This window comes from Prorops nasuta, unplaced genomic scaffold, assembly GCF_024137725.1.
Source record: "Prorops nasuta isolate Cenicafe-Biocafe unplaced genomic scaffold, Cenicafe_Pnas_1.2 PNAS00007, whole genome shotgun sequence".
Lineage (NCBI taxonomy): Eukaryota > Metazoa > Arthropoda > Insecta > Hymenoptera > Bethylidae > Prorops > Prorops nasuta.
The window spans coordinates 3,594,240-3,619,545 of record NW_027116804.1 but is presented as its reverse complement, the minus strand read 5'-3'; the positions used below and the strand labels follow the sequence as shown (position 1 = coordinate 3,619,545).

At 30.0% G+C, this 25,306-nt stretch overlaps 2 protein-coding genes and 2 long non-coding RNA genes across 5 annotated transcripts; 2 read left to right on the top strand and 2 right to left on the bottom strand.

Annotated features, from left to right (window-relative positions):
- Positions 1-9,235: 9,235 nt before the first annotated feature.
- LOC136775098 (uncharacterized) lies at positions 9,236-10,311 on the bottom strand. Its single transcript, XR_010822883.1, has 3 exons — positions 10,044-10,311; positions 9,706-9,978; positions 9,236-9,637 (listed from the first exon to the last, which is right to left on the bottom strand). It is a non-coding gene; the product is annotated as an uncharacterized lncRNA (long non-coding RNA).
- A 701-nt stretch (positions 10,312-11,012) lies between these two features.
- On the bottom strand, positions 11,013-14,875 carry LOC136774814 (uncharacterized). 2 transcript variants are annotated; one of them, XR_010822859.1, is made up of 5 exons: positions 14,202-14,875; positions 13,068-13,993; positions 11,539-12,761; positions 11,229-11,471; positions 11,013-11,142 (listed from the first exon to the last, which is right to left on the bottom strand). It is a non-coding gene; the product is annotated as an uncharacterized lncRNA (long non-coding RNA). The 2 variants fall into 2 exon arrangements; XR_010822858.1 differs by having other exon boundaries at positions 11,229-12,761.
- Positions 14,876-18,014: 3,139 nt separating this feature from the next.
- Positions 18,015-19,408, top strand: Sgf29 (SAGA-associated factor 29). The gene is made up of 5 exons (XM_066729295.1): positions 18,015-18,120; positions 18,196-18,453; positions 18,523-18,684; positions 18,761-18,989; positions 19,046-19,408. The coding sequence occupies exons 1-5, from the start codon at positions 18,082-18,084 to the stop codon at positions 19,237-19,239; spliced, it is 882 nt and encodes a 293-aa protein (XP_066585392.1). The 5' UTR covers positions 18,015-18,081; the 3' UTR covers positions 19,240-19,408.
- A 4,108-nt stretch (positions 19,409-23,516) lies between these two features.
- On the top strand, positions 23,517-25,279 carry LOC136775088 (uncharacterized). Its single transcript, XM_066729565.1, has 5 exons — positions 23,517-23,725; positions 23,842-23,934; positions 24,066-24,305; positions 24,394-24,571; positions 24,631-25,279. Exons 3-5 carry the CDS (start codon positions 24,071-24,073, stop codon positions 25,025-25,027), a joined length of 810 nt encoding a protein of 269 aa, XP_066585662.1. The 5' UTR covers positions 23,517-23,725; positions 23,842-23,934; positions 24,066-24,070; the 3' UTR covers positions 25,028-25,279.
- The last annotated feature ends 27 nt before the right edge of the window (positions 25,280-25,306 follow it).

Here is a 25,306-nt window from a genome sequence, read left to right as displayed (position 1 = left end):
ATTAAAACATTGTTTTCAGGATGTAAATGTTTGCAAAATGTTACGTTTGGGAAGAACAAAATTAACCGCGATGACAGGTGTAATAGCATCTTCGTATAATAATAAATTATGTATTACTTTACAAAAACGCAAATTCAGTATAATGACAGACGAAAGTACAGACGTCTCCAATGTTAAAGTAATTTGCATTATTGTTAGATTTTTCGATGCAGAAATACAACGTATTCGTTGCGCCTTATGGGATTTAATTGAAATTTATAGAGATGAAGATAGCAATGAAACAGCAGAAAATTTATATAACAATATTATTAATTCATTCACTGTTTGCAACATTCCTTTAGAAAATATAACCGGATTTGGTTGAGATGGATGCAATAGTATGATGGGTTCACATAATTCAGTAGCGTCTAGATTTAGAAATGATTGTCCTAATATTACTATTTTGAAGTGCATATGTCATACAGCACATTGATGTGCGAATTATGCATGTAAAACATTACCACGTGAATGTGAAGATTTAGGGCGCAATATTTATAATTTTTTTAAACTTAGTAGTAAGCGGCAACACCAATTTAAGGAATTTCACATTTTGTTGGATGCTGAAGTGCATAAAATGTTATATAGTACTCAAACGCGATGGCTTTCATTAAAAGCAGTTGTAGATCGAATTTTAGAGCAATGGGAGCCTCTTCAAATGTATTTCACACAGTTGTGGGAAGAACAGCATTTACCAGCAGCAGAGATAATTTACTCATCCATAACTCATCCATTCGTGAAATGTTATTATTTGTTCTTAAAATGGGTATTACCAAAATTTACAAAATTTAATTGACTATTTCAGTCTGAAAAAGTTATTATTCCATTACTTTACAATCAAGCAGCAGCATTATTTAAAGATATTCTAATTTGTTATATGGACAATAGCTATGTTCTCAGCACGAATGTGAAGGACATAGATCCTGATAACGAGCTTCATTTTCTACCAATAAATGAAATTTATTTAGGTTTAAAGGTAAATACCGATAATTGCAGAAACCCGAGATAATACAACAAGCGGAACATGTACAGAATTTTCGTCTGAATACGTTTAATTTTTTAAAAGAAGCAAGCAAAGAGTTATAAAAACGTTTTGATTTTAATGATTTACGTTTGAGAGATTTGGAATGTTTTATTCCTCACAAATCTATTGATCCCCAATTTCATGTAACGGTACCAACATTAACTTCTATTTTTGAAATGTTTCCTCGTAATTTAGATTCTTCCTGTTTCACCAGGCAATCAGTAGATGATGAATGGCGTCTACTACCTTTCGCACAGCTACCACTCGACATTACAAATGAAAAGTTAATAGATGTTTTTTGGGTTAAATTATTAAATTATGATGATATTATGGACCTACAAAAGTACACGAATTTATCTCAATTTGTTTTAAACTTGCTTTGCTTACCTCATTCAAACGCTGAGTGCGAACGACTTTTTAGTAAAGTTAATTTAACGAAAACGAAAAACAGGAACAAAATGAAGACAACTACATTAAAAAATAATTTGACTGCGTGGGAATGTGTTAAGAATAGTGGTACTTGTAAATTATTTGAACCATCCGCAGATATGATAGATCATTGCAATCAAAGCATGTACATTTTAATACATCAAATACAGATAATGAAAATGAAGGTGTTTCCGATGAAGATTCAGAATACTTTATGCTGATGTAACGCCCGTTTCTCAAAATTGCGTAATTTACTGATATTTCAATTATTATCTTAAATTTAAAAAGAATATATAAATTTGTAACTTAATCTATAGTTTTTATTTGAATCTTCGATATTTGAAAATTCTTTAAATTTGTAAAAAAGTTATATGCTTTTAAATAAATAATGTTTATTCTTACAATGTTTTTCTTCATCTCATTTTCATTGCATAAAAATAATATTTTATTTATAAATATATAAAAACAAATAGCTAGATTTCATACAAAAATTATTAATGTTATGAAGCACTGTTGAAAATTTAATCAAGATCGGTTGAATAATTTTTAAATGAGAGCTTATGTTACTTCCTAAACTTTGAAAAACTATACATCATATTATTATTTTATTGAGTTTCTGTTATATGCATCATCATATTAATGACGAAAATAGCAGCTAATACAGCCAACGAAGCTAGCCAAGACGCCAAAGACCGATCCTGTTAAAATGGAATTTCAGCTTATCAAAGTCTTAACAAAGATAAATTTTTCTCGATTGAAACTTCCATAAAAGACATTACTCTTCATCCTAAGTAATTAATAATATGATTTTATGTGTACTCAGTTAATTGGCATACGATTTTCGGCACAAATCATCAGTTTTGCAGGTACGGTAATCGAAATCTTTTAATTTGCAAGTGACTTTTCATGATTGGTCAACGTCCTTCCAAATTGACCAATCATATTTAGTCATTCATTCTCGAACGCATCTTAGGTATACTTCCAGTTGAAACTACAGTTTGTAGTCTAGACACTTGCTATACCACGTAGAGTAGTATATTTTGTTCTCGTCACTTACTATGCAGCGTAGTGTAATTCAAAATGGCGGACTTGGCAACGCTGGTTACAGAATCCCATTACTGGATCTAATCCCTGAATATTTAATTTAAATATTCAACGTAGTAACCAAGATTAATTGAGTAAAATGACATTTCTAATGAATAATAAAAGCAATTAAACAAAAATAACCATTAAATTGTAACTATCTACACTTTTATTAATTATAATAATGTATAGTAGGTGCTTCACTGCTATAGTTAAATAACACAATCCTATGTTCCGCTGTTAGAGAAAAACCCTGTATCAGCGTTGCCAAGTCCGCCATGTTGGAAGATACTACGCTGTATAGTTTGTTGGCGAGAATTGAATATACCACGCAAAATGTATAGTAAGTGTGATTTTCACAGAGAAGAAACGAAGTATAGTGTTTTAGGTATAATAAGCTCTCAGTGCTTTCGGACGTGTTTTGGCCATTAATCTTGCGTCGCGGCGTTGTGTAGTTAGAATCAGAGGGGCGAGGGGATTTCTAGGGAGTTTGTCCGTAGCTGTCAAATGGCGCGATTAACCCTCAATTTTATATCATCAACAAAAATAATATTTTCGGAAAACGATTGTGGAAAAGAAGGAAGGATTTTAATAAATAACAGAGAAGACAAAATATATCAGATGAGTATAAATTAATAAAAAAAATGAAAATTATTGTGAATTTTTAAGAAAATATACTTTGTGGTTATTTTTTTTTTTTGTTACAGTTTAAATCCGGTTATGATGACTTTCAATTAAGGAAAAAAGTAATTACAGACCAATAAATGAAAAAGTATTAATACATTAAGCATTTCTGTACGGCCCAGTCATTTCAATAATTGTGACTTAATGTTATAATAGTGAATGTGTAAGCGATTAGTGCATATACAACAAACTCTTATTGTAAATTTAATAATCTTGTATGACAATGTTTTAATTGCTATTATTTTAAATTAAAGCTAGTTTAATTAACATATTTTTATTTCATCCCTTTCTCAAAATTCTAAACACACATGGTAATTACCTATTCTTGTAGTAGTCATATATTCGTTAAATTACATACAAAATTACAACTGTTTTATATTTGTAAAGCATAGCTGTTTGTTGCAATGATTTTTATTATTCAATGTGAGACAAATCGCATTTTGTTTAGGCAAATGTCTTATTTATCCGCCACATCCTTCCATATCTTATGTAGCATTTATTTGCCTTGTTCTTTCTTTTAGTTTTCAAAATATACGACTAATTTTTTGCTATTTTTATATACACTCAGATATAGCTATTCTATTGACTAATTAATCTTATAAATGTCAAGATGATTGGTAAACCATTGTTCTATTAAAGTTGAAGAATGGACACTTGAATTATTTTACTTATAATGTTTGGCATCTCTTCCATAGGATATCTTCTCTTTAAATTTGAGAGGATGTTGTTCTCCAATACATTTAAGGATACTGCTGAATTTATCTTGCTTTTAGCTTCAAATAATTCACATTTGGATATCCTTCCTCAATATATAATACATATTTTGTTAGTCCTATTTGTTTGTGAAATTTATCTGTTCTAAAACCTTAATTAATCCAGTTACTAGATATATAATATATCATTTTCAAAGAATTGATATCTTTCTATCAATCTTAACAATATCATAATAGATGTAATGAAATATGTATTCTATATTCAAAATAGATATCCATGCGTGTAGTTGGAAAACTATTTAAAGCTGAAAACAAGATGAACTCAGCAGTATACATATACCTTTTAAAGAACTTTATCTTCACAAATATTATCAGAACATATCTCGCAGAAAAGTTGCCAAATTTTAATAGCATCATTCAAATGTCCATTTTACAAATTAAACAAGATAATGGTTTAACAATCATTTCAACAATTACAAAAATAATTGCAGATCAGCAGTATTATTAGATCTGTGTGTATGTATAAATGATTAGAAAATTAATGTTATATGATATAGACTGGAAGAAAATAGTGCAACGGAGCCAAATAAATATCGCATAAGATATAGAAGGATGTGGCGGATAAATAAGACATTTGCCTAAACAAAATGCGATTTTTCTCACATTGAATAATAAAAATCATTGCAACAAACAGCAATGCTTTCCAAATATAAAACAGTTGTAATTTTGCATGTAATTTAACGAATATATGACTACTACAAGAATAGATAATTACCATGTGTGTTTAGAATTTTGAAAAAGGGATGAAATAAAAATATGTTAATTAAACTAGCTTTAATTTAAAATAATAGCAATTAAAACATTGTCATACAAGATTATTAAATTTACAATAAGAGTTTGTTGTATATGCACTAATCGCTTACACATTCACTATTATAACATTAAGTCACAATTATTGAAATGACTGGGCCATACAGAGAAGTGCTTCATGTTTTAATACTTTTTCATTTATTAGTCTATAATTACTTTTTTCCTTAATTGAAAGTCATCATAACCGAATTTCAACTGTAACAAAAATAAAACAACCGCAAAGTATATTTTCTTAAAAATTCACAATAATTTTCATTTTTTTTTATTAATTTATACTCATCTGATATATTTTGTCTTCTCTGTTATTTATTAAAATCCTTCCTTCTTTTCCACAATCGTTTTCCGAAAATATTTTTTTAGTTGATGATATAAAATTGAGGGTTAATCGCGCCATTTGACAGCTACGGACAAACTCCCTAGAAATTCCCTCGCCCCTCTGATTCTAACTTCCCCTCGCCAAAACTCAAGATTAATGGCCAAAACGTAGTATCCCGCAAGGACAGAAACTGTGGATGTTTACGTTCAGTGATCTGATCCGGGTTAGGGTTTACTACAGTCGCAGTAATACAACTTTCGAAAAAAACCCTAGATTAACCCGGATTTGGTGAGGAGGCTTCCGCGTGTGGATCTGATCGGGTCTGGGTTAAAGGGGTTAAGGTAGGACGTATTCCGACGTGATTGAAGTGTCAAAAACGGACAAGTGACTAATAGCAATAGGTTTTACCAACAAGTTAAAGGATTTCCATTTATTTGAACACTGCTTGCCATTAACTAAATATCCTTTTTTACCTAATTCTGCAGCAATTACCTCCCATAATTTTTTTTGACCAATATTTTTATTTTGTATTATATTTTTATTTTTCCTTATATGTTCCAACAACAATTTTGTGCTTCCAATTGTCCAGGAATATTTATTCAGATCTGTCAAAAAAAAGAAAGTATTAATTAAAATATTTCCTTTTAATAGTCTAATGAAATTAAGATTTAATAATTAATGCAAATACACTTTTTTCACTCCAATGTTTTGGGTTGTGCAGGAAATTAAAGTATAATTAATAAAACTGAATACTTTACTATTTTAGTATTCTGTACTACATTTAAACTTTACATACCTACATATCTATTGTGAGCGTAGTATTGATCCATCTTTATTTCTGAAAAAATTTAGTAATTAATTGCAAATATACAGAAAATTTATTGCCATTTAAATACAATAAAAAGAAGATTAAGGTTATCATTTTAAATATAATTTAATTCTTCTTAATTTTTTATTTTTACCTGATGAAATTAAAAAACTACGTGATAAAATGTTAATAATAAAAGTTTATAACTAAGTTTACCTTTATTTGCTTATTGAAATTTTACCAATGCTGTTTTGAATTTCGATCACGTCTGAGTGAGTACGTCCTACCTTAATCCCCTTTAACCCGGATCCGATCAGATCCACTCGCGGAAGACTCCTCACTAGACTCGGATCCATCTAGAGTTTTTTCAAAAGTTGCAGCTCTGAAACTGGGTCTAACCCTAATCCGCATCAGATCACTGAACGTAAGCATCCTGTAGCGTAGGATCCCGCAGTGAACAGAAACTATAGCGTAGGATCCCGCAGGGAACAGAAACTGTAGCGTAGTATCCTAAGGATACTACGCTATAGGAAAATTATACTACGGTAGTATAATTATACCAGAGATGAAACGGGAGATTGCTCATGCGAGGTCCCGAGGCAATCCCTACCGGTAGGCGGCGCTGGTGTTGGCAAACGCGTGTCTCAGGTCCATCCCGTCCATCTAACCCGTAACGCCATCTATCGGAAGAGACCACGAAGCACGAGCGTTAAGCTTAGAATAGGGTAAAACATATATGCATTGTTGCCAGAAAGCGGAATAAAGAGAGAGCGGAGATATTTTCTCGGACCTCTCTGTCTTTCTCGCTGTTAGCTTCTAGCAGAAGAGTCGAGGCAAAATCTTTCCGTTTCGCTTTGCCGAAAATCTACCAATATTCGATGTCATTTATATTTGCAGGCCAATGCCTTTATACATGATTTTTTCAGCATATTTATTTATCAGCATTGACTTATTTAAATCAATAATAAATTAAGGAAATGCGTATTTGATATATAATAATTATTTTAACTATAATTTCATCGTTATATTTCGCTTATTTCCGTAAAATCTGAATTTCTTTAGTTTATTATTGATTATTGTAAGTCAATGGCCATTAAAAAAAATTTAATCTTAAAAAAAAAAAGAAAAGTACCGTTCAGGAATCGAACCCGGACCCACAAATCGCCACGCTATTACCTTACTGCCTAGACCACGAGGCTTCTTCAGTGCACCGTAAACAGATAGTCTTTTTAAGGGCTTGAAATCTTCTTTTAAACCATATAAATAAACGAAGAACCGACATCTTTATTCATTATTATTCTATCATAATGGTACACAAATTAAAGAATAATTATATAATGTAGATTTTCAAAAGCTTTTCCAATAACCAAGAACGGAAACTGCGAGCGTTGATTATTTATCTTCGTTCTTGGCTATTGGAAAAGCTTTTGAAAACTATTCAAAATATAATTATTCCTTAATTTGTGTACCATTATGACAGAATAATAATGAATAAAGCTGTCGGTTGCTCGTTTATTTATATGGTTTAAAAGAAGATTTCAAGCCCTTAAAAAGACTATCTGTTTACGGTGCACTGAAGAAGCCTCGTGGTCTAGGCGGTAAGGTAATAGCGTGGCGATTTGTGGGTCCGGGTTCGATTCCTGAACGGTACTTTTCTTTTTTTTTTTAAGATTAAATTTTTTTTAATGGCCATTGACTTACAATAATCAATAATAAACTAAAGAAATTCAGATTTTACGGAAATAAGCGAAATATAACGATGAAATTATAGTTAAAATAATTATTATATATCAAATACGCATTTCCTTAATTTATTATTGATTTAAATAAGTCAATGCTGATAAATAAATATGCTGAAAAAATCATGTATAAAGGCATTGGCCTGCAAATATAAATGACATCGAATATTGGTAGATTTTCGGCAAAGCGAAACGGAAAGATTTTGCCTCGACTCTTCTGCTAGAAGCTAACAGCGAGAAAGACAGAGAGGTCCGAGAAAATATCTCCGCTCTCTCTTTATTCCGCTTTCTGGCAACAATGCATATATGTTTTACCCTATTCTAAGCTTAACGCTCGTGCTTCGTGGTCTCTCCCGATAGATGGCGTTAGGGGTTAGATGGACCTGAGACACGCGTTTGCCAACACCAGCGCCGCCTACCGGTAGGGATTGCCTCGGGACCTCGCATGAGCAATCTCCCGTTTCATCTCTGATTATACTACACTTGGCAACGCTGCCCTGTATGCTCCCTCCAGGTACTTCGTACCTCCATGGTGCAGTCTGCATTCCTTATATCAAAATTCACTTACTATAGAGCGTAATACTATTCAAGATGGCGGACTTGGCAACGCTGTCCTTAGTACTCGGTAGGGTGACAATTGGCCTACAACTTTTTTTTTCGGCGCATCGCATCTAGGTATCTGTATGAATATGACTATGGCCGCCATACTGGTTGTATGAAAACTGGCAACGTTGGACAAATTGACAGATTGAAGAATAAAAATGTCCAAAACGAAAGGAAAGAAATAAATATAATACTTCTGAATTAAGTATTAATCATTTTTAATTCAAAACATTATTAAAACACGCAGGATGCTGTAGCTGGCGGGAAAAGAGCAGAAACATCAGATAAGTATTATCGATACAATAACAATAAAAGTAAAAGATATTATATCTTTGTTAAAATGATTCTTCTGTTTTTCAGATGTTATTTAGAGAGAAGGAATCAAAAAGACGAAAGGTTGTATAGAAAACGGCCAAATGATAATATGGCCAAATGATATTTTCGCCAAAAAACGCTAACTTCACATTGGTCAAAAGTCGGTATTGCAGATTACCGACCGAATCGTATAAATTCGTAAATTTGAGGAGCTGGCAACACTGGACTGGATATAGCTGTCATATGGGCACGTGTATGTACTACATGCAAAGTGAAAATGTCAAAATTATCAATTTTCTTAACAGAGTAAAAATTAAGATATTCATTACTATTGAATTTGAAGAAATGAACGATTGCTATTTTTATTAATTTCAATTTAAATAACTATAAAAGTATATAAAGACCTAAATTTCCAAATAATCATATTTACACATATTAGATAATTTCTCATAAATTTTTTCGACAATAAAGATACAATAATTTCACCCCAGAGTTCGAAAAAAAAGAGGTTAATGAACAGAACTTATTTTGTTCAATAATTGTTGATAGTATTTATAAAACAAAACAAATAAAAGAAATTATTTGATTAAAATAAATATTGCTTTGAATATATTCACCATGAAATAATTTACTTAGACGTAACAAAAATTATTTGAATCAAGTTAAAATTTATTGTAAAAGATTAAAATTGCTTTTATAAAAAAAAATGTTTACTAGGACAAAGTAAATTGTTTCACTGTGACTAATCAATTAATTTGTATTTGAATCAGATGATTTCCTTTCTCTATTCACATTTGACCTCTCCATAATTTTTTTCTAAAAGCACTTAGGCTTTGCATCCTTGAAAATTGCATCAAACTTGATGTTTATATTATCCGGCCAAATTATAAATACAATTAACTGCATTACTTTTAAAAGAATCATCTTCAAAATTTACTGCCAGCATATATATATTTGTACATCCCTGTGTCCATCCTTCTCCATGACGTATTATCAAAGGATTTCCTTGTTGCTCACCTATAAGAAGTAAAATATTCAGATATTTACAATCATTTATTCCAATTAACTATTAAATATATACTTACTCTCAATGAAAATCTAAAAATGAAGGAACGACATTCATTAAGTTAGTTTCTTATACAAATTGTATCCTCCTTCGTAAGCACATATGTATCATGTGCCTTCAATTATGCACCAGAGCTGCTAATAATTTTGTACATATATATTAATTACCCTTAATCGCATTTTGCTTAAATTATTAAGTTTCACAATTCGATGACAGCATGTACTATTCCATGTTAGTGTCCAGTGTTTTCTATTTAATAATGTTAAATGTGGTTTTTGTTGCTCATCATTTACTGCAAGAAATATGGTCACAAATTTATTTGATCTTATTAGAGCTATTAATTGAATATATACTTACAGTACAAACTTAAAATTGAAATTCCATAATTAGCCTGTCATAGTACTCATACCAGCTTCACATAAAAATCTCCGCATTCCATTCTTTCAATTGTATGCCATGGCTGTAATTGATATTGTATCCACTTTGTTGTCATTCATCGAATAAACTTGAAATTATTAATTCTGATAGTTCGCTGACAGTATAACCTATGATATTCTATCTTCTGCATTTAATTATCTTATACAAGGTATTGCACATCTATAGATGAGGAAATAAAAATACATTCACAAAGCAAATTTATTCTTATTAGTTGTTATAAAAATATAAATCAAAAAACTTATCTGACAAGTCCAGAAATAAATTCATTGCATATAACTTTTAATATTGTGCTAAAATATTGATAATTTTGACATTTTCACTTTGCATGTAGTACATACACGTGCCCATATGACAGCTATATCCAGTCCAGTGTTGCCAGCTCCTCAAATTTACGAATTTATACGATTCGGTCGGTAATCTGCAATACCGACTTTTGACCAATGTGAAGTTAGCGTTTTTTGGCGAAAATATCATTTGGCCATATTATCATTTGGCCGTTTTCTATACAACCGACGAAAGGTTGAGGTAATAGATGTACCTGTTAGAAAAAGAAAACATTACAAGGACTACTAACACAGTTAAATTGTAAGTGCACTAATACTCAAAATAAAATATTAAGTAATATTACTGCTTATAGGATTATCTTTTTAAGTTACTACAAATACACTTTTATAAATAATATATATATTTGTTTCAGTGTACATTTGATGTCTCTTTAAAAATAAATATAATAATAAACAGTAAAAGAAATACTGGATAACTATAACCTAAGGAACTAAAAAGGCCATAAAAATCAGGTGGTATTTGAAGATAGGATGAAAATTATGTTGTCTTAATATATATTTATTAATGTAAATAACAAGACAAAAATAAAATTCAAATGTAAAACAGGTATATAAAAAAAGTATTCGTCAACATATAAAATTCCTGGTTATTCATTTCTTCGGCATACTCACTAATATTACTTTTCTCCTTTTGTCAATCTGTATTTTATTTGAAGGACTTTGTATATTTATATCTGAAATCATATATTTTTAGTAATGGTTTCGTGTAACAAATAAATAATTATTGATGTGTGAGAACTATAGTAAAATATATGATTACCTAAATTTTTACCAGCATCGTGTACAATCTTCTTAACTTTTGATAAGAATCTCTTATTTTTATAAATGGTTTCATTTATTAGATTGACAATAAGCTGATCGTTAGAGTTAACATTATATTGCTCTTCAAATATTTCCCAATGGTTTTTTAGCCATTTGTCATAGTCACTTATTATTTTTGGTTTTTCATCTTTTATATTAATTTCTTGTATATAATATATTTTTATTAGACGTATTAACTTTTCTTAAAGAAAAGACATTTTTCAAGTTCATTTTTTAATTTAATAATAATGTAATTTTTCAAAACTTACTAATAAAACGGAAAATAGAAGGACGTGACCCCATATTCTCTTTTAAAGTTTTGTGGAAACGCTCTTGGGTATTATTTGTTCTGTCTACTTTTTTATAAACTGAAAGAATGTTGGGATTTATTCTCCCAAGCCAAAATCTTTTAAAATATATTAATAAAATTCTTAATCTTTGATTTAGATTCTCATTTTTTTCAATTTCTTTTTCAATTAAATTGAATCCTTTTTCCATTAAATAAGCAGGCATAGAGGTATAGCATATAATTTCCGTAAAAAAAATATAGTTTAATTTGTTGCGAATAATGCAAATCTTTTATATTTTTAAAAATTTTTAATTTTTTAGCTTGCTTTCTGACTCTCTGTAAATAATAGAAAATTAATGAGCTTAGTATTAATAATTATGAAGATTACTCACGTAAATAAAATGATAATAGCATCCGGTTATTTCTGCTTTGTTAAAATTTATTAAAATAGCATTTTGTAATGCTCTTTCGAAGTCAAGAATCCACCTTGAAGGGTTAAACTGTCTAAAAACTTTTAATTTGATAAATTGAAAAAGCTTATTATACAAAACTTCAGTTTTTCTATTGGCTAAAATCATGATAATAGGAATAGCCTGTAAAAAAAATTTAATTCGAAATAGATTATGCAGCATATTTATATGTAATCTTATAGTTAGCAATTTGGAGATTTATTTTATGAGTCAAGAAATAAGCTTCTTGTAAACTTCTTTAATATCTTAAACAAAATTGTAAGAATTCTTAAAGAGTTTCAGAGATAAATTTCTTTTTAGTCTCATCAAAAAGAACTTCGAAACTTGTCCAGAAAAACTGATAGTATTAGTTAGGAAAATATTAATTGGGGTAATTACTTTTCCATTATACTTTGTCATAATTGTTATTAGTTGCTTGGCATTTTGCATTTTTACTGGCACAGTATCGAAAGTGCCATCAACGTGGCATGTTTCGAATTTGTTTAATAATCGAATCATTTTTTTATCATATAAAACAGCAAAACAAGTGTCGCCGTCACTGTACTGTTTTATTGTCAATTTATGGATCCGATTATTAACATTGAATTGTAAATATTTTTTCCACTTTTTGCTATTCAATGTAGTTTCAAAATCTTCTAACGATTTCGGAGCTTTTGGATGCTTTCCCACTTTCCACCTTTTGAGGGTTCGCTTTATACTGTTAAAGCTTACACTAGCAACAGCATCTGAATTTCTGTAACATTTTTATACAGAGTGTTAATCATCTAATTATTTATTACGAAAATAAATGAAAATTTAAGAAAAATGTTAAAGTCAAAGATTTGGAGCTTAAAAAGGGACATTAGATGGTATAATGGGTTGGCCTTGTAAAACGTTATTTAACATGAGGTCGATTACTTTCAGTTTTTTAAATGGGAAACTTATTATACGTATATAATATATATATATATATTTATATACATATATTAGCTATTATAATATATATAATGTCCTTCTTTAATCCACGAAACTCTTGTTTGATATTTGTTTAAAAACCCACTATTTTTCTACATAATTATTCATTATATCTCTATCATCGGTTGTCAGGCGTTAAATTTTTCAATAAATGCATTTTATATATTATATACGCCATTATACCTTAGTGAGCAATCGTCATATGCTTGTTTAGACGTTGAAGGAATATTTTGTATATAATTATACATCTCCTTCTTAAATTGTCCAGCTTTTAAATTCTCTGTATTAACTAAATGATTATGATTTCTCAAGGTTACAAAATTCTCTTCTTTATCAATATACTTTGCTGTGCCAGAGCAACTTTTGTCAATGCAAGCTAAGAACCTACATCATTAAAATTAATTCTTATCACATTTAACTAACGTTATTTTCAATAGATGACTTACGTGACAGATGATCCGTCTTTTCTTTTATATGTTTTTTTTATTTTATATTTGTTACTATCAGGATAAAAATGACATTTGTAAATACACTTTCTTCGATCCATAATGAAAAATTATTATTAAAAAGTCGAAATAGGTCACTTTTAGTTGAAAAACAAGCGAATCAACTATAACGATCGGCTAATGATTTAAAATAGACTGACAATGTGTTCTGTTTACACAACAAACAAACAATGGAGCATACATGACTTTGACATTTACTCCTTAAAACTGTTAATTTTGAAATATGTACTAAATAAGCATATATAATTTTAGTCATCCTGACAATTATAACAGTTATTCCTGACTAACTATTTTTATAGTGAGCACAGTTTTTAGTTACAAACTCATAATCATTGCATCAATATAGAGAATAAAAATGCTGCATTATCTAAGGGAGAAACAAATAAGTATTGAAATAAAATGTGCTACATATAAGAAGCATATGACGATTGCTTATTAATTTATAATAGCATATAACTTTGGAGTATTTATTTAATACTTCCATTAATGTAAACCATTGACAGACCTATAAAAAAGTAAAAATGACATTAATTATGATAAGCTGAAAGAGGCATTACGAAAGATCATAGAAGACCTCTGCAATTAACCCTTTGCACTCTACTGTTATCATACAGAGAATATTATGTCCCTTCAGAGGGGACAGCTGAGTGCAAGAGGTTAATAAAAAAATGTAGAAACCAAACTACAGAGCAATACACATAAATGTTACTTACAATTAGATGTAAATAAAAAATAAGGTGCGATAAAGCTCTCTCTATACCATTGAGAATGATTCTATCCATTTGAAAGAGCACTGCAAAATGATATTGCAGCAGATTGTACGAAGGTAGGAATATAGCTGCAGACTGTCTCCTTCTTATAAATAATAAATAATCTTGAATATTATTTTTTCCAAATAAGTTACTGTTTGAGTTTGTTTCGTTCACTGTATACCCAGAAAAAAGCTGAAATAAATTAATAAAAAAATTTAACACCAAATATGTTAAATATTCTCAAAACATTAAAGTCAACTAATGGGACAGGGATTTAAGAAAAGTAAAACATACATGTAAAAGTTGAAAATTAAAATAAAAGTAGATTACCAACATAGATATAGAAGTTCATTTCATTGCGTAAAATAAGAGTTCCAATAATTGCTCAGTGAGATACAAGAAATAAACTATTAAAGTATTCGATAACATGTTACAGTACCACAAAAACTTATACGTTGTTGTAATAAAATGTAGTATGCTATAATCTACTACCCATGTTGAACTTTCAATATGTGCACTGAGTATCCAATGCACTTCTAATTTAAGTGTGTTAATAGTCCTTGTAATGTTTTCTTTTTCTAACAGGTACATCTATTACCTCAACCTTTCGTCTTTTTAATTCCTTCTCTCTAAATAACATCTGAAAAACAGAAGAATCATTTTAACAAAGATATAATATCTTTTACTTTTATTGTTATTGTAACGATAATACTTATCTGATGTTTCTGCTCTTTTCGCGCCAACTACAGCATCCTGCGTGTTTTAATAATGTTTTGAATTAAAAATGATTAATACTTAATTCAGAAGTATTATATTTATTCCTTTCCTTTCGTTTTGGACATTTTTATTCTTCAATCTGTCAATTTGTCCAACGTTGCCAGTTTTCATACAACCAGTATGGCGGCCATAGTCATATTCATACAGATATGTACCTAGATGCGATGCGCCGAAAAAAAAAGTTGTAGACCAATTGTCAGTTTGTCACCCCAGTGCACCCCACCCTAGTCACCCTACCCGCTGGTCCTTAGCTGTCAAATGGCGCGGTTAACCTTCATTTTTGAATAGTAAACAAGAATAATATTTTCGGAAAACGATTGCGGAAAAGAAGAAAGGATTTTAGTAAATAGCAGAGAAGAAGAAACATATCAGATGAGTATTAATTAATAACAAAACATGAAAATTATTGTAAATTTTTAAGGAAATATAATTTGTGATTATTTTATTGTTGTTACAGGTGAAATTCTGTTCCTGATGAGTTTCAATTATGGAAAAAAGTACTTATAGATCAATAAATGAAAAAGCATTAAATTATAAAGCATTTCTATGTAGTCCATTCATTTCAATAATTGTGACATAATGTTATAACAGTGAATGTGTAAGTGATTGATGTATATACAATCAAGTTTTATTGTAAATTAGTAATGATGTACGATAATGTTTTGATTGCTACTTTTATAAATTAAAACTAGTTTAATTAACCTATTATTTATATTCCTTCCCTCATTCCAAATTCTATATACCCGTAGTACGTAATTGCATATTCTCATATTAGTCATATATTTTTTAAATTACTAACAAAATTATTACAATTTTATATTTGTAGGGCATAACTCTTTGTTGCAATGATTTTTATTATTCGATCAATGTAAGACGTTGCATAGGGTTTCTGCTAATTTTTTATTGATCCACCACATCCTTCCACATCTTGTTTGATATTTATTTCGCTCCGTTGCACTATTTTCTTCTATTCTATAACATATAACATTAATTTTCTAATCATTTATACATACACACAGATCTGATAATACTGCTGATCTGCAATTATTTTTGTAATAGTTGAAATGATTGTTAAACCATTATCTTGTTTAATTTGTAAAATGGACATTTGAATGATACTATTAAAATTTGGCATCTTTTCTTGCGAGATATGTTCTCATAATACTTGTGAAAATAAAGTTCTTAAAAGGTATTTGTATACTGCTGAGTTCATCTTGTTTTCAGCTTCACATAGTTTTCCCACTACACTCATAGATATCCATTTTGAATATAGAATACTTATTTCATTACATCTATTATGATGTTGTTAGGATTGATAGAAAGACATATCAATTCTTTGAAAATGATATAATATATATCTAGTAAAAAGATAAATTAAGATTTTAGAACAAATGAATTTCACAAACAAATAGGAGTAACAAAATATGTATCGTATATTGAGGATGGATATCCAAATGTGAAGTTGGATAATTATTTGAAGCTAAAAACAAGAAGCAATCAGCAGTACATTTAAATGTATTGGAGAACAACATCCTTTCAAATGTAAAGAGAAGATATCCTATGGAAGAGATGCCAATAAACATTATAAGCACAATAATTCAAGTGTCCATTTTTCAAATTTAACAAAACAATGGTTTACCAATCATCTTAATATTTATAAAATCAGTTAGTTAATAGAATAGCCATATCCAAGTGTATTTAAAAATAGCACAAAAATATTGGTATATGTTGAAAACTTGAAAAAGGGATTAACAAGGAAAATAGATGTCATACAAGATGTGGAAAGATGTGGTGGATCAATAAGACATTTGCAAAAACCCTTTGCAATTTGTCTTACATTGATCGAATAATAAAGTCATTGCAACAAACAGTTATGCTCTACAAATATAAAATTATGGTAATTTTATTAGTAAATTAAAGAATATATGACTAATATGAGAATATGTAATTACGTACTATGTGTATATAGAATTTGGATTAAGGGAAGAAATATAAATAATAGGTTAATTGAACTAGTTTTAATTTATAAAAGTAGCAATCAAAACATTATCGTACATCATTACTAATTAACAATAAAACTTGGTTGTATATACACCAATCGCTTACACATTCACTGTTATAACATTATGTCACAATTATTGAAATGACTGGACTACATAGAAATGCTTTATAATTTAATGCTTTTTCATTTATTGATCTATAAGTACTTTTTTCCTTAATTGAAACTCATCAGAAACAGGATTTCACCTGTAACAAAAATAAAATAATCAAAACGTATATTTCCTTAAAAATTTACAATAATTTTCATGTTTTGTTATTAATTAATACTCATCTGATATGTTTTTTCTCCTCTGTTATTTACTAAAATCCTTTCTTCTTTTCCGCAATAGTTTTCCGAAAATATTATTCTTGTTTACAATTAAAAATTAAGGTTAACCGCGCCATTTGACAGCTAAGGACAAACTCCATTTTGCTACAGTTAAAATTCCCTTGATAAGGAGGCGAGTTCGGAAATTGGCTCTACTCACTTGGTCGAAGCTTTCCCTAGAATTCCCTATTAGCTCGGTCTAGTAATTCTGTGTTCGGACCAACTAGGACCAAGCGAATAGAGGTGAGTGAGCTAAGAATCCTAATGCAAATTGCCTAACAGGGCAAATGTGCAGGCTATAATCCATTTCCTTGACTGATACCACTGATATTTTACCAATCTTTAGAGAATCGTAATAGGATGATTAACTTATAAATAAATTAGAAACGTTATTAATATTCAAAATTTTAAATGGTCCCTGTTCTTGTATTTCAAAATCCCACTTTGTCAAAATTTAGTAAAGGGGACAGGCTTTTGGAAGGGGTATGATAAAAAAGAGTAAGCTCACTCACCTCTATTCGCTTGGTCCTAGTTGGTCCGAACACAGAATTACTAGACCGAGCTAATAGGGAATTCTAGGGAAAGCTTCGACCAAGTGAGTAGAGCCAATTTCCGAACTCGCCTAGTGTCACCCCCCTGAACGGAATTAACCTTCTCCCTTTTCAATGGTTATAGAAATAAACAAGAAAATATAATATGCCATTCACAGCAGATGCGGCAGCGTCTCAAATACAGGTAATATCTTTGATGAATAATTACTTATTGATATAAATTCATCAATTTATAGAATTAATTTGTATTACTTGGCAGGAGAGATTGAAGAATATTTACCACTTTGTGCACAATGTAGAAAATCAACGCAACAGATCTGAACACAATTTGAATAATATAATAAAGACTCATGAAAAAGTAACTCCAGATGATAAAGTATCATCATATTATCAACAAAAACTTAAAAATCTTTATAATGCTGCTACAATTGATGCACAACAAGAAGAAGAAATATTGCGTGATGCATTAGAAAAAATTAATGAAATTCGTGCCATAAGAAATGAGAGACGCATTCAAGTAAGTATTTTTAATTGTACCTTCCAGCTATTATAAAGTTGATGTTTTGCTTCTTTCAAATTTTTGCAGGCTAGAAATGCAGGTAATAAAGAAACTATCAGACGAGGAGCTTTAATGAAAATGCTTCTAAGTACAGCTCAGACACTTCCACTTTATGTTGGTAAAGCTCTGGGTGCTAAAGCTCCAGCATTATGTGGAGCTGTTCCAGCAGAGCCAACATATATCGCTAAGGTACTTTTCCACAATTTGTTTACTTATTTGCATTGTTTTTAAAATTATAAATTTATTAACTACTACTTTGAATTAGACGGGAGACATGGTAGCGGCTTTGGTTAAAGGCTCAGAGGAAGAAGAAAATTGGATACTAGCTGAAGTTGTTCACTTTAATCCAACAACTAATAAATATGAAGTAGATGATATAGATGAAGAACAGAAAGATCGACACACTCTTTCACGTAGAAGAGTTGTACCTTTACCACTAATGAGAGCCAATCCGGAAACTGATCCACATGCTTTATTTCCTAAAGGATCAATAGGTAGCTGATATTTGATACCATACAGTAATTTATAATTCATAACATTTGTATTTTAGTTATGGCATTATATCCACAAACAACTTGCTTTTATAAAGCAGTTGTGAATCAGCTACCAACAACTGCAACTGAAGAATATGAAGTTTTGTTTGAAGATGCTACTTATTCAGATGGATACTCTCCACCTTTAAACGTTGCTCAAAGGTACGTTATATCAATAAAAGAGAGTAAAAAGAATAAGAATCAAAGTTAATGACAGTGTATAATACTTTTCAATTATGTTTTACTTTAAGATAATGACTTTGTGTCTTAAGACAATGTATATTTGAATATTTACGATCTAGAAATGTATCTAAATCTATTGTTTATAAGTCAAAATATAGAAGTTCCCATACTTCCAATAAAATAAGTTAATTATGTCATGGGCGTTCCCGAAATTAATCAGTAAGACAATTCTGTAACTCTTAGCGACAAAGTTTGATATTGGCAGGTCGAAGTAAATGATAAATATTGATAGATACAGATAATAATAAGTGTCCAGTGCTGGGATTCTGTAACTTCCCAGCGATGGTTGTCGGTAACGCTAACTGACGCTAACTACCGACAGTTGTCGCTTGTAGTAGCATCGGTACAGCGTTGCCAAGTGTAGTATAATTATACTACCGTAGTATAATTTTCCTATAGCGTAGTATCCTTAGGATACTACGCTACAGTTTCTGTTCCCTGCGGGATCCTACGCTATAGTTTCTGTTCACTGCGGGATCCTACGCTACAGTTTCTGTCCTTGCGGGATACTACGTTTTGGCCATTAATCTTGAGTCTTGGCGAGGGGAAGTTAGAATCAGAGGGGCGAGGGGATTTTTAGGGAGTTTGTCCGTAGCTCTCAAATGGCGCGATTAACCCTCAATTTTATATCATCAACAAAAATAATATTTTCGGAAAACGATTGTGGAAAAGAAGGAAGGATTTTAATAAATAACAGAGAAGACAAAATATATCAGATGAGTATAAATTAATAGAAAAAATTAAAATTATTGTGAATTTTTAAGAAAATATACTTTGTGGTTATTTTATTTTTGTTACAATTGAAATCCGGTTATGATGACTTTCAATTAAGGAAAAAAGTAATTATAGACTAATAAATGAAAAAGTATTAAAACATGAAGCACTTCTCTGTATGGCCCAGTCATTTCAATAATTGTGACTTAATGTTATAATAGTGAATGTGTAAGCGATTAGTGCATATACAACAAACTCCTATTGTAAATTTAATAATCTTGTATGACAATGTTTTAATTACTATTATTTTAAATTAAAGCTAGTTTAATTAACATATTTTTATTTCATCTTTTTCTCAAAATTCTAAACACACATGGTAATTACCTATTCTTGTAGTAGTCATATATTCGTTAAATTACATACAAAATTACAACTGTTTTATATTTGTAAAGCATAGCTGTTTGTTGCAATGATTTTTATTATTCAATGTGAGACAAATCGCATTTTGTTTAGGCAAATGTCTTATTTATCCGCCATATCCTTCCATATCTTATGCGACATTTATTTGGCTCCGTTGCACTATTTTCTTCCAGTTTATATCATATAACATTAATTTTCTAATCATTTATACATACACACAGATCTAATAATACTGCTGATCTGCAATTATTTTTGTAATTGTTGAAATAATTGTTAAACCATTATCTTGTTTAATTTGTAAAATGGACATTTGAATGATGCTATTAAAATTTGGCAACTTTTCTGCGAGATATGTTCTGATAATATTTGTGAAGATAAAGTTCTTTAAAAGGTATATGTATACTGCTGAGTTCATCTTGTTTTTAGCTTTAAATAGTTTTCCAACTATACGCATGGATATCTATTTTGAATATAGAATACATATTTCATTACATCTATTATGATATTGTTAAGATTGATAGAAAGATATCAATTCTTTGAAAATGATATATTATATATCTAGTAACTGGATTAATTAAGGTTTTAGAACAGATAAATCTCACAAACAAATAGGACTAACAAAATATGTATTATATATTGAGGAAGGATATCCAAATGTGAATTATTTGAAGCTAAAAGCAAGATAAATTCAGCAGTATTGTTTCGTAAGTCGAACGAAATAACTTTGCTACAATCTGATCATAAATAAGTATAATACACAGATGACTTAGTCGAGAAATTTGATCCTTCTGTTGAAAGCAGCGAATTCTATAACATTGTTATTGTACACATAAGCTAAGGATTGCGGCACGCCTATGAAACATTGAGGCGGCAAAGGACAAGAGTATTAAAACCACGATTCCAGGGACTAGGCGGATCTCTCCATGGTCCGTCCGTGAGGATATAAGGCTCAGGGGAAGAAAAGGCGAGCAGTGCTGCTTAGCAATCCTTACCTACAACATATTGTAAACTTATCAATAAACGTTGAATTCAGGAGGGTTTATGCCGTATGAGCTTCCCGCCTTGAGCTTAGCTCAAAATATCAGTAGCAATTCATTTATCTACCTTCCTTAGAAATTAACATTAGTGATACAACAAGTATCCTTAAATGTATTGGAGAACAACATCCTCTAAAATTTAAAGAGAAGATATCCTATGGAAGAGATGCCAAACATTATAAGTAAAATAATTAAAGTGTCCATTCTTCAACTTTAATAGAACAATGGTTTACCAATCATCTTGACATTTATAAGATTAATTAGTCAATAGAATAGCTATATCTGAGTGTATATAAAAATAGCAAAAAATTAATCGTATATTTTGAAAACTAAAAGAAAGAACTAACAAGGCAAATAAATGTTACATAGGATATGGAAGGATGTGGCGGATAAATAAGACATTTACCTAAACAAAATGCGATTTGTCTCACATTGAATAATAAAAATCATTGCAACAAACAGCTATGCTTTACAAATATAAAACAGTTGTAATTTTGTATGTAATTTAACGAACATATGACTACTACAAGTGTTACTTCTATAATTACTTTGGATTAAATATGAGATATACGTTTGTAGATTCAGGATATCGAGAATGGATATATCGTGGGTCAGGATTGAAATTAACATTTGGCTCAACAGAATTTGGTTGTGAACGTAAATCTTCTTTATTAACTTTATATTTTTAGGGAAAATTCTACGAACGAGGTAGACAAAAACCCTTTACTGACCTTTAGCAATTCGAGGGAGAAAACCCACGAACATGGTGGGAAACCCTTTACAATCAAATTTGTTGAATCGATCCTTCACTTTGATGGATTCTTCGAATTATTAATTCACAATATTAATTCACTTACACTACATCAATTAATAATAAAACAATAGTATTTTGATGGTTTATATATTCGAACGAAGTATCGCTATAATAGGAAATTTGGTATCGATCCCCAAGAAGATCCAGGATGGAATGAATTCGCTCCCTCCACTCCTGCCGTCTCAGTCCTCTCCCACCCGCTCCTATCACGTGACGAATAACTACGAAAAGTCGCGAGAGATGGATCTAGTTTATACGGCCCAGCACTAAACGAACTAAACGCTGGAGTCCGCGACAACAAGAATAGGTAATTACCATGTGTGTTTAGAATTTTGAGAAAGGGATGAAATAAAAATATGTTAATTAAACTAGCTTTAATTTAAAATAATAGCAATTAAAACATTGTCATACAAGATTATTAAATTTACAATAAGAGTTTGTTGTATATCCACTAATCGCTTACACATTCACTATTATAACATTAAGTCACAATTATTGAAATGACTGGGCCGTACAGAAATGCTTAATGTATTAATACTTTTTCATTTATTGGTCTGTAATTACTTTTTTCCTTAATTGAAAGTCATCATAACCGGATTTCAACTGTAACAAAAAAAAATAACCACAAAGTATATTTTCTTAAAAATTCACAATAATTTTCATTTTTTTTATTAATTTATACTCATCTGATATATTTTGTCTTCTCTGTTATTTATTAAAATCCTTCCTTCTTTTCCACAATCGTATTCCGAAAATATTATTTTTGTTGATGATACAAAATTGAGGGTTAATAGCGCCATTTGACAGCTACGTACAAACTCCCTAGAAATCCCCTCGCCCCTCTGATTCTAACTACACATACACAACGCGCCGCGACGCAAGATTAATGGCCAAAACACGTCCGAAAGCACTGAGAGCTTATTATACCTAAAACACTATACTTCGTTTCACACTTACTATACATTTTGCGTGGTATATTCAATTCTCGCCAACAAACTATACAGCGTAGTATCTTCCAACATGGCGGACTTGGCAACGCTGCATCGGTACTACACTGTTCAAAACTGAATCATGTACAGGTATAGTTTCTGCTTCCCTATACTATCTTGTAGCAAAAATGCTTCTCGCAAAATTGATTCATGTCCAATGAGACTGGAAAGAGTATAGGATGTGTATGATAGGCTATCCTTGTTTAAATGCCTTAAAGAGAAAGAGAGAGCCTTATACCGCGTTCAACCTGGTTTCTCCAGGCCTTCGTTTCTTCTTTTGGGTGATGGCACATGCATTGACGGAATCGACGTATTGGACTTAAACGTAAACGTAAGTGAAGGCACATGAAAACGGAAACGTAAGTGGACTGAAATGATTGGAAAGGTTTTGTCCAAGAGTCCACGCTATATGCACAGTCCACACGTCGCCAATAAAATTATATTTTATAATAAAATAGATAAAAGAGAAATATATCGAAGGTATTAAAATAATATTAATAATATACTACTTCTTACAATTTCTTAGTAATATACAATTTATGAAAAAAATGTAATTTTTATAGTAATTTATCAAATAAAATGATCTTTATGTTTAGGTTAAAATTTATGAAACTGCATATGCTGACTTTTTGCAATTGGGTAGAAAGTAGATAAACTATAAGGATTTAGACTTATTGGCAGAAATTGTGGTAAGTGCGATGTTTTAATGAACCTAATTTTTGGCATGGTCACATAATAGTTTAAACAGTATATAAACTTATATATATACAATAATTTATATGTTTGCTTCTTATATATGTAATTTTAATGCAATTTTTAGGAAATATGGATCATCAGGATTATTGTAACGTATATTGTCCAAATGATTTTGATGACGAAGATGATTCAGCATGTAATTTTTTGGAAAATAATAACTTAAAACGTGGGGATGAGCTCTTGATAGAACTATATAAGGAAAGGCCTTTTCTCTATGACAAAAAGGAAAAAAATTTTAAGGACACCATAATGAAATCTAACGCGTGGATGGAAATATCAAAATTAATGATTGAAATAAATGAAGGTTTTTAATGTTATATTTATTTGCAATTTATTCTATCTTGTGACAAATAATATTGATGTTTTCTAACATCATTCATTTGTTACATTAGATAATTTATATACTCCCACTTATTGCCAGAAAAGATGTAATTCTTTAAGGGATCAGTACAACAAAGAAAAGCGAAGAATTAATGATTTATGTAAAAGTGGAAGTGGAGCTCCAAAATCTTCACAGTTTCCTTATTCAATGCAGCTTTCGTTTTTAGATAAGATCATAAAGAGACGAAGGTAAGATATTTATATTTTTATGTTTAATTTCTTATTACATTAAATAAATTTGTTTACAGAAGTTATACTAACAGTCAAATTAATTCCAACCAACAATCTGTTTCCATCAATGAAGACACTACATTTAATTCTGCTGAAACTAATGCGGATAAAGAAAATGGAGGTTCTGGTGAACAACAAAGAGATAACTCCAGATCCTCCAGTGTATTAGGCGAAGAATGTTTCTCAAAAATCAAAAAAAGATGCAAAATAGATGAAACAAAATCATTGGAATCAACATTAGTAAATATTGGTAATTCAATATCCAATTATATTAAAAAGAAGGAAGAGAACACGTATAAAGCAGATGATGCGTTTATTAATTATCTAAAGGCGCAATTTGATACCTTCGATGAGAAAGAAAAGCTTAAACGAAAAAAAATGATAATGGACGTACTTATAGCTCCAATAGAGTAACATTGATATATCTTTTCTTTCACATTTTATATTACTATATATAAATTAGCAAGTTATATTATTTTTAATATTATAAATTCAGTTAAATTCTTTATATAATATACTAGTCACCATACAAATAAATGTGATATAGTTTGTAAGATTGTTTTCAAAAGTTCGTTATAATTAGATACTTTAACGACAATTTGTGTTCTTATTGTTTATGTTATCTTACCGAAAAAGAAAAAGGCTATAATTTCTTTCCAAACAGAAATATTGAAGACTATGTTATTATATAAT

What these genes read in the sequence shown, in the direction of transcription:
- Sgf29 (XM_066729295.1), top strand. Translation starts at nt 18,082, where the DNA reads ATGCCATTCACAGCAGATGCGGCAGCGTCTCAAATACAG. An exon ending in AGCCAACATATATCGCTAAG is followed by an intron (nt 18,685 to 18,760) that starts GTACTTTTCCAC and finishes ACTTTGAATTAG; the next exon opens with ACGGGAGACATGGTAGCGGC. An exon ending in ATTTCCTAAAGGATCAATAG is followed by an intron (nt 18,990 to 19,045) that starts GTAGCTGATATT and finishes TTTGTATTTTAG; the next exon opens with TTATGGCATTATATCCACAA.
- LOC136775088 (XM_066729565.1), top strand. Translation starts at nt 24,071, where the DNA reads ATGGATCATCAGGATTATTGTAACGTATATTGTCCAAATGATTTTGAT. An exon ending in AATGATTGAAATAAATGAAG is followed by an intron (nt 24,306 to 24,393) that starts GTTTTTAATGTT and finishes TTGTTACATTAG; the next exon opens with ATAATTTATATACTCCCACT. An exon ending in AAGATCATAAAGAGACGAAG is followed by an intron (nt 24,572 to 24,630) that starts GTAAGATATTTA and finishes ATTTGTTTACAG; the next exon opens with AAGTTATACTAACAGTCAAA.